Source organism: Sinocyclocheilus rhinocerous, unplaced genomic scaffold (genome assembly GCF_001515625.1).
Source record: "Sinocyclocheilus rhinocerous isolate Xijiao unplaced genomic scaffold, SAMN03320098_v1.1 scaffold2199, whole genome shotgun sequence".
Lineage (NCBI taxonomy): Eukaryota > Metazoa > Chordata > Actinopteri > Cypriniformes > Cyprinidae > Sinocyclocheilus > Sinocyclocheilus rhinocerous.
Window position 1 is genome coordinate 511,122 of NW_015659020.1, and position 10,223 is coordinate 521,344.

Here is a 10,223-nt window from a genome sequence, read left to right on the forward strand (position 1 = left end):
ATCGTCCACTTTTGGAAGGCCAAACAAAGTAGTTTTGCTTTCACAACGAAATGCACAGCGCCTTCACGACATGGCGGCGGCGGCAACAACAATACTACAGCGAGAATAAAAGTTACGCCTTCTTTCTTTGCGCGAACATTTGGGCGGCGTTATGCAAATCTTCCCACATCGTGATGTAAACATGTGGGGGCGTGTTAGAACGAGCCGTTTTAGGTAGGCGTGGTTGACTCTTAACTTTTATAAAGAATATCTCTTTGGATTTGAGACTTTAGTCTTTGCAACTTTACAGATCTTCTTTATGCACCAAGAGCTTGTAACACTCCAAAGAGAAAGGAAAAATTGAAATCGCATCATATGACCCCTTTAAGGTTAGAGCTAAACTCTGCAGGACAGGAGTCGCCAGGAGCAGAGTTGAAGACTCCTCCTCTAGCTGGTTTAGAGGGTTGCCCAGTTGGTCTCCTAGCCTGATCAGCTTAAAAATGCCCAAGAACCCTTTAAAACAGGGGTCTCCAAACTCGGTCCTGGAGGGCCGGTGTCCTTCAGAGTTTAGCTTCAACTTGCCTCAACACACCTACCTGGATGTTAGTAGCATGCAGAGTAAGACCTTGATTAGCTGGTTCAGGTGTGTTTAATTAGGGTTGGAGCTAAACTCTGCAGGACACCGGCTCTCCAGGAGCGAGTTTGGAAACCCTGCTCTAAAACCAGTCAACAGACCAGCCTGAAAGACCATTAAACCATCTTAGACTGGTTTAAGCTATGTTTTCAGCAGGATAATACCATAATCTAGGCTAACAGTGGCTAATTGGCTATGCTAGGTCACACAAAGGCCCTGTCGTAAATGGTGTACTTAATGTTAACTTACGGTCTGGTGACCTTTGCTCCTATGGTGTCCAGCTTGTCATTTTTGGTTTCCAAACCTTCCCAAGCAGCCCATTTGAAGCCACTATGCATCCTCGAATGTTACCCAGTAGTCCGTGTGGCAAAGCTTATACTCTGAAGAGGATCGCTAGGGCTGATGGTGCCATTTGGGACAGGGCCATGCTTGATCAGACCAGAAAGACTCTCCAGCGTGCTCTCTCTCATTGTCCTCTTCTTTCCTCTCGTCACAGTCTAGCATGCATACCTGTTTGCTCTAACACATCAGTCTGATAATTCCACTGAGCTGAGTCTCAAGCAGGGCCCGAAGACACAGAGTGTACCCTGTTGTGGATGGATGCCACAGTTTGTGGTGATCTGTGTCAGTCATTGTGTTTTAGAGTAAATGTGTGCGCACATGCGAGTGTATGTGTGTCGGAGAGAAAGAAGATGGACTTTATTTTAGTCGCAAAGTATGATTCATTATTGCACAGAATTTAAAAGAATCACAGTGTTTTCCCACTCTAATAATTAAATTCAGAATCCACCTGAAGGCAAGAGTACCCACCCACACCCATCTCCCCACAGACAAAACTCTTTTCTGTTTTTTTTTTTAAATCGGTCACAGAGGGGGTCAAGGAAAATGTGTACTGTTAACCTATTGGTCTTAGAGCATATCTGCGTACTCTGTGATGTAATAAATGTTTTTTCTCTGTGGGGAGGGGCTTATGGAGGGTTGTTCAGAGTCAGATCCTGTAAAAGCCATTCTTTTTTGCCTTCAGGGGGTGGGAACCACCATCACAGTGGCACAGGTATGTCATGACTTCTCCTGCTCCACTTTTCTTGTGCCATTTGTTTTTCTTTGTTGCTTTTCCTTTATTCTGTCACCCCTTTATGTGTGTTCACTTATACCTTAGAACATGTTAAGACATACTCAGCACTTAGTTCCCCCCAAAAGTCTACCTTTCCTGCATTTACTGTAGTGCCAACAAATCTGCAAACTTAAGCAAGTGTCGATGGGACTATATTTGGAGTGCTCAGTAATCAAACCAAGTATCAGATACTATGTTTTGTTGTACACCCCCTCCACTCTTCCCTAGAGAATTTCACTTGATTGTCAAAGCGCTAAAAGTACGTGTCCCTTTTAATTGTGTTATGTCTTGTCATTGCACATTTTGACATGCCTGTGATAGATATTTACCCCACATTGTATTTAATCAGTGTGTTCTGTGTATGTTCAGGAACTATTTTTATTTAGAAATTATCTTTTATTAAATTAATTTGTATGTTGGAATATTTTGTTCTTAAATGTATTGTTTGCTATAGTATAGCAATGGGGTTTAAAAAATAGATACAGTTTTGTAGTGTAAACAAATAACAGATAGTAATATTCTTTTCTACCAGTTATTTACATTCTTAAGGTGGTAGCAAGATTTGTCCACTCTTATTGTAACAGATTCTAGCACACATAGATCTCAGAGGCTGCCTGCTTTGCCATTTTTCCTGTATCTGAGACATGTGCAGATTTGAAGTGATGTGTGGTGTTAATGGTATTGTTGATTAAATTTAGTCGCCCTTATCAGGCACCACTTCACTCTGTGCACAACCTCATTATCTGGGCACAATTTCTGTGCATGTGTGATTCTCTGTCTTCTAAATGAGGCACACAAGGTCACATTATGCCTTTTTGAGAGAGAGTTTTCATAACCACTATGATTTTAAGCATTGTGTCTAGAGGGGATATTGTGCACCCTGTAAATGAGTGGGCGCAAAATGTGCCCATCACCCAATTAAGAGCGGTTCTTCCGCTTCGATCTTCCTGCGGTTCAAACGAGCGACACTTATCAATATTTCAGCTCATTATACATGTAGCAGAGCCCTGCCTCAGGTTAATGTGTTAACTATTAATGCAGACCGCTTCATTATTGATAATATCAGCAGCCCTGGACACTGCAACCGCCCATGACAGGGAGTGTGTGTGTGTGTGTGTGTGTGATGAAGCCAGAAGTCTGAGTCTTCATTTAAGCTCCACTCTCAGCAAGAGAAGCAGTATAAATCGGGAGGTATTGAGACCTGGATAAGATCATCCATCCATTTTCAGTGACACTAGTGGCATATTGACCCAAGCTTGGGGAGGGAGTATTGGTGAATTATTTACTACACCCACACAGGCTTTCCTCTCCATTGGTTTAAAGCAAACAAACCAGGTATTGTGTTCCAGACATCCAGAAGTCTACTGCATCTCTGGTATGTTAATAAATATGAAACCCAAATATGTGAGGTAGATTTGTTTTAAAATATTAGTATTTAAAAATATTTGACAACTTAAAGTCAGTGTGGTGTAATCAACATGCAAGAAGTAATTTGTTGTCATATGACAACAAAAATCGTAAAACATGAAACTATATCACAGACTAGGGTCATATTTTTTCATATTGAAACCAATATGAATAAAAAGATTGCATTCAATACTTTTTGTACTACATTTTTTAAAGATTTCCTATTTTCATCATCTTTATCTTTCATCCTTATTTGATATTGACTCATACAGCTAGAGAATAATCATTTAAATTAGCTATATGTCGCCCCCCCCTTTTTTGTTTTGTTAAAATATAAAACATTAGGGTTAGGAACAGCTAAGTTTAAGGTATTTAATCTTTAGAAGGAGGTTAGCTTAGAGACTCTGTGTGCCTCTTTTCCATGGCCTTAAACTGCTTCATAAGCAGGTTAAGTAAAAAGGATGACGGCTAGTGCTTTCATTGCTTCCAATTAAACCTTGCTTGTTAGTTTAACCTCTAGGTAAACCCATCAAACAATTGATGTTAAGGCAAAAGACTGCCAACGGTGGTGGCTTCAGCCGAATGGTCATTAATTTTAATTGCCTAGATATTAAAGATTTAGAAGCGCAGAGGCATGGTGGGGGTAGAAATGATCTGATGTCATGTAAATTCAGCCGCTGTAGCGTAGTGTGGCTCAGGCTGCTGGAGATATTAAAATGGAAGCAGAGAGGTGGAAATTAAATAAAGCATCATTAAGGGGCTGAGGCTCTCTGGTCCTCCAGTCCAGCCAGAGCCGGAATACGGCAGGAGAGATCGCCACGGCGACAGGCCACCGTAATTTATAGGGCTATTAAGAAACAACCCTTAATCTCTTTATTATTCCACAATTATGCAGTGCTAGCATTTGCACATCTACCACACCCCATGTGACCCAGATCTTATTGTTTCCTGGCTGCTGTTTTTAGTAAAATTAGCATTATTGTAATTATTAATGTATTGCGTTGAGGCGGTGTGGCTGCTTTTAGGTGTACTATCTGAGTTGTGGTTATTATTATGTCTATTATTTGTCTTAAGGCAGGAGCACAAAGGTGGTTTTATGCAAAAGAAAAGAACATTAGTGTTATTAAGATGCATAAAAGCCTTGCCTTTGAAATGAAGGGAACCAAATGGATCCAAGTTACCTTAAAGAAAGGTAGTGAAAGTAAAAACAGAAGAAAGAGTTATGTTAAAACTCTTATTGAGAATGTATCCATTTATTAAATGGGGCCAGGGATCAGAACAAATACTTTTTAGCAAGATCTCTGTTAGCCTTACAAGGAACTATACCACCTTCACGTTTGGCACTAGCTACCTGATCCCATAAGAACAACACTGATCCAAATTTTGCCACAAGACGAGCAGCCCCTTGTGTGTTGGTTTTGTCTAGAGACAAAGAAAGCATGTCACGCCTCCATCCGCAATAACGCAAAAGCCCTGTCTGATAATCGCTTAATTAGTCTTCATGCCCAGCGGATATTACTGTGGGAGGCTGGGAACTGTGGACTTGATAGACCCAAACATGACATCTTGAAACAATCACTCTGTTCAGTGCACAGTGCCTCGTCTGCAATGACGTCTGACGTCCCCTCCTCTTTTTTTCCCCTCTTTCCTTTTCTTTCTGTTTCTCCCTCAGGTATCCAACTGGTTCGGCAACAAGAGGATCCGCTACAAAAAAAACATTGGCAAGTTCCAAGAGGAGGCCAACCTGTATGCCGCTAAGACAGCCGTGACTGCCGCGCACGCAGTAGCTGCCGCCGTCCAGAATAGTCAGACCAACTCACCCACCACACCCAACTCCGGTAAGCTTGCACTCATCCCGGACGAGCCCCCAAAAACCAACCAGCCATCCCCAACTCCAGCTTGGTCCCTTATGAACCTCTGCTCCCTCTGGCATGCTGGTTGGCTGCTGTGACAGTGAGAGGTCCCAGCCTGGGGGATGAGCCTCACTCTCCTGCCTCTGAGACTATACATCCTGAACGAGACGAGCAAAGTCAAGCAGAAACTGTGTGAGCGAGTTTCACATGCTGAATATGTTTGTAGTTTTGAGGGGTGGGAGGGTGTTGGTGCTGGTGGGGGTAAAAGAGATAATCCTTACCCACTGCCCTCCCTTTCTATCCATAAATATGTGACAGTGTTACCCCCGCTGTGAATTGATGGAAATCTCTTGCTCGGAGCATGTTACACTCTTGAAGAAATGTGTAATATGATATAATAATGAATATTTGATTAGTAGAATGATACAGTGTCTACCTTAAATTGATGCTCTTCAGACATAATAAGCAGATTTGACTGTGATAAAGACATAGCTTAGACCCTGAGGAGTTGTGGGTAAGCAATTTTTAAGGGGTCCCCTTTTTCTTGCACCCAGGATTCCAGATGAAAGATGAAGAATTTCAGCTGGACTCTGCAGAGAACAAAAACACTCTATTAACCAACATGTTCACTGGTACTGGCCTTTTCCATAAGCTTCTTATTGTCCTTCTTGTCATTGGCATATAATTCCACTTATGAACTAGTCCACTAGAGTAGGAATAGGTGTGAACTCCTCTGGAAAACTTAGACTTCCAACTCCACCCTCCCCCTCAACATATAGACCGTGATACAGATTTGATCACCCCCTCAACAATTAGCTTCATTATAGTCATGGAAGATTAATGATGACAATAGTCTGGACATGGATGGATCCTTCACATTTCCAGTCTGGACCCCCAACTAAATTACCATATCACAGCCCATAAGAGGCCCGTCTGACTAGAGACTCGTTATTTACAGCATTATGCTAGTATATTGATCCTGGAGCAGACCCCATTTTGTGGTTGATGTTGTGAATGCATTTGGCGCTGACTTAAGCTCTTGGGTTGGTATTGGTTGTATGGTACTGTTCTTTCCTCCAAACCTCTATATCCTTTTCTCTCCCCTTTTCATCATGATTATCCCAATTTTCCATGTTCACATAAGCTCATTTCATCCTCATGTTAAAAGACACCATTTGAAGGAGAGAGACGAAGAGTTAATGTGTACTGAACATTTCTCAAATCTGCTCATGCTCTGATAATGTGTTACATACCGTATTCTCCTCCAACTGTTGTCATGTGTGAATATTACCATGTTTTGTAGTAAATTCCAAATCAAAACTATTCCATTCCTTTCTGTGATTTTGTGTTTCGAGCCTGGAAATAGAGTAATCGTTGCCAGAAAGCAATAGAGAGAGGAAATGCATATGTTGTCCTAAATGTTGCATTAAACCACATATGTATCCCCAACTTCATTCAGCTGCATATTCCATTATAGTATGATTCATTTAGTAAACTGCAAAGCCATCAAATTTTTTGTTTAAACACCATTGCCTTTGTCTGTTGTCACCATACATCACTGTGTTGATGTTTGCATGTGTTTCTGTAACGCAGAATGTTGACAAGCTTGACTTCCTGTTGTATCCTCTGCAGGTGGATACCCTGCGCCATGTTATCAGTCAGACGGCAGGATACAATGATGCCCTGGGGGGGAATCCCATGTATAGTCCACATGGCTTGAATGTAAGTACAGTCTCAGTCAGCCATGATTGAAGTGCCACCAAATTAAGCAATAATAAAGATACTACACTCATCCTAACATTATAGAGATGATCTATAACTCAAGCCTTTTCGATTGAAAATTGTAATGCATTACCATTCAAGAGTTTGAGGTCTCTTTTTTAATGTTTTGAAAGAAGTCTCTTATGCCGAGTTCACACTGAATTCGGCCATTTGTCGGCGATTTCGCAAAACCTGTCGGCGAGTGAAAAATACAACATAAAATAACTGCTTTCTAATTTAATATGTTTTAAATGTAATGAATTCTTGTTGTGGAAAAGCTGTATTTTAAGCAGCCATTACTCCAGTCTTCAGTGTCACATGACCTTTCAGAAATCATTCTGTGCTGACTTGATGCTCAAGAAACCATTCTTTTCTTATCAATGTTGATAACCGTTGTGCTGATTAATAACTTTGTGGAAACCATGATTTTTAGGATTATTTGATGAATATGAAGTTCAAAAGAACAACATTATTAGAACATTTTTACACTTTTGATCAATATAATGCAGGGGTGCCCAAACTCGGTCCTGGAGGGCCAGTGTCCTGCAGAGTTTAGCTCCAACTTGCCTCAACACACCTGCTGGTAAGTTTCTAGTATGCCTATAAGAGCTTGATTAGCTGGTTCAGGTGTGTTTAATTGGGGTTGGAGCTAAACTCTGCAGGACACCGGCCCGCCAGGACCGAGTTTGGGCACCCCTGATATAATGCATCCTTGTTGAATAAAAGTATTAATTTGTTGTTAAGAAGTTGCTTTATTTAACAAAATGATGTGCCGTGGGCACATAAACACCAACATTTTAAGTTAACATTTACTAAGAAATGATGTTGTGAAAATCTGTAATGTGCAAATACTAGTGTTGGACAACCATTCAAATGTTTAATCGCGATTAATCGCATTATGCACAAAATTCAATAATGAATTCAAAAGTAGTGTATTGCGCACTTTTTCCATTTTAAAGTACTGCAATATGAACAAAAGTGCAATAATATTTTGTTTGCAAACACTTTAAACAAATAAGGTGCTTTTTTCCCGCATTATTCCTTTTACATAGCCTAGTAGCAGTTAAAATATTTCTTGTAAATCTCAAATTAAACATTAATGTAATCAAATTAAATATAAAACCAAAGCTATCTGTCACTGCCAGGGCATTAACGTTTTTATAGAAAATATTTTATAGTTTGTTATAGAAAAATAAGTTATGCTCAGAGTCCAGAGCCTCGATCATAACATTATAACAGGCACCTTCCTTGTAGAGACCTGCACTTCCGAGGGATTATCGCGGGACCCAACGCAACAGAGTGCTGTGCGGGACAACACCTGATGGATGAGTGCGGATGTGGGCGGGTCGAGACTCGTGTGTGCGGGATGCAGGAGAATAAGGGTGTACTCACACTAGGCAATCTTAACCGTGCCCGAGCGCGTTTGACTAGTGTGATTGCTCCGTGCCGCGCTCGGGCGTGGTTCGTTTAGCCGGTTGGAAGAGGTGGGCCAGAGCGCGGTTCAGTTGGGCTCGGGCACAGTATGCATGTAGTGTGAGCACTAACTGCGCCGGAGCGCAGAACTTCTGATGCGTGCAGCATGATTGCGTGTACATTTCTTAGCAGCAAAAGTGATAGATCTGAAAAAGAAATATATTGTGAGAGGGCCGTGTGTTAACGCGTCCCAAACGACTCAAAATAATAAACCACAAAGTTAACAAAACAATGCACTCCATTGTGCTGAGCGAGAGCGCTTCTCTGCTGTCCTCTTGTGCTATCGGAAACATCCTGTTTCCCACTTATGAAGTCGTGATTACGAGCACATTGCATTCTTTTCTGTTAAAAATAACAGTGAACAGTGGTTTTTGAATGTAGATGCTTAGCCGAAATAATTTTATTGGGAGCGTTCATGTGAGCGCTGCTGCAGTCTTAGGTCCACCCCAAATGCTCTCATTGGTTGAGACGCGTGATGACACCCATCCCAAGCCAGTACTGATCAACATCCCACCCCTCCTGTGACCCATGGTTTGTCTACATGTGTATTCCGAGCCAATGAGCAACGGACTTTCATAATAATAATAAATAAATAAATACACTGCGTTAATGCGCAATAAAATAATTGTTGCGTTAATTAATAAATTAACGCGTATCACGATAATATCACGTTAACTTGCCCAGCCCTAGCAAATACATATAGTTATTATAACATAAATCTTATAACATAAATCAGAAGGACCTGAGTCATAAGCAGGTCCCATCCCCAGCAAGGAATCACCATAAATCCAAACTCCACGACAAACAGAGTGATGATTCAGAGGATGACAGGAGTATCTGTCCCATAATATGCATAATCACCATAACTCTGCAGAGTTATGATGGTTTCATAATATGAAACGGGAAAATATGACAATTTTTTAAAGCGGGAATAAATGCTTTGCTCAGTAAAAGTTCAAGCGGCTCAAGTATTTGGGAGTGGTGTGAGGAAAATGAAATTTAGAAATTCAGAAATATTAAGTCAGTTTGTTGCCTGTGTAAACAGTTCCTATTACAGTAACCTATAACGTGGTAAGATGAAAAGGCTTTTACTAGCACGTCTTGACTCTGTTTGCCTGTTTTGCAATGCTTCAAAGAATTTGCAATATCCTTATCAACATGATGAAATATGAAAGTATGATTGCCTGCAGCCGTCTGCAGGCATGAATTTTATCTTCCTTGATGAGGTTTGATATGATGTTTTTTTTTTTTCCAACCATACACTGCGTAATATGAAACCATCAGAGTAAAGACTCATTTATTTGATGAGAGAGAGAGAGGGTGAGAGAAATACAGACATATATCTTCCTTGAGCTGAACACAGGTTTAGATGTTATATCTGTTACCTTGCTTGTCGAGGAATTGTTTATAAAAACATTTAGCTTTAAACATTAATCTAAAAAAAAAAAACTGCTGAATGACAAGACTCTGGCTGGTGAGTTGTTAAAATAGGAACATGTAAATTTATAGTTTATGAAAGACAATTGAGCATTTTCTGGATTTGTGATATTATCAAATGAGCCAGTAAAATGTGTTTTAAGGATTATTATATATTCCTGATACAAAACAGCTTATTTATCGGTCCAAATGGTCCTTGTACATTATCAAAAAAGACAAATGAGCTTTCCAAAAGCAAAACAAATCACTTTCTATTGAGAAACAGATGCAATCAGATGGAGGAATAATTTGCAGTGAGGTAATTAATAGAGCAGAGCTGTCATATGTGTACTTTCTGATGACTGTTAGAGCTCCATTTGCATGAATTAACTCTAGCAAAGCACACAACGATAAATGTCATAAGTCAAAACGTATGCCTGATTTTTCACAGCAGTGGGGCCCAAACGTGGCAGTGTATCTGTGGCTAATGCGGAGACGGCTGTGTGTGTGTGTGTGTGTGTGTGTGTGTGTGTGTGTGTGTGGGTCTGTGTGTGCATCTCTGTGTCTGTGTGTGCATCTCTGTGTG

The 10,223-nt window shown here is 40.6% G+C and overlaps 1 protein-coding gene across 1 annotated transcript in view; it reads left to right on the plus strand.

Annotated features, from left to right (window-relative positions):
• pbx3b (pre-B-cell leukemia homeobox 3b) overlaps positions 1 to 10,223 on the plus strand; it is a 22,858-nt gene that overhangs the window by 9,272 nt on the left and 3,363 nt on the right. The window contains exons 6-9 of the mRNA XM_016531784.1: positions 1,638 to 1,667; positions 4,807 to 4,972; positions 5,542 to 5,619; positions 6,620 to 6,709. Of these exons, the coding sequence (XP_016387270.1) occupies positions 1,638 to 1,667; positions 4,807 to 4,972; positions 5,542 to 5,619; positions 6,620 to 6,666 (321 nt within the window). The 3' untranslated portion in view covers positions 6,667 to 6,709. The remainder of the gene's footprint in view (positions 1 to 1,637; positions 1,668 to 4,806; positions 4,973 to 5,541; positions 5,620 to 6,619; positions 6,710 to 10,223) is intronic.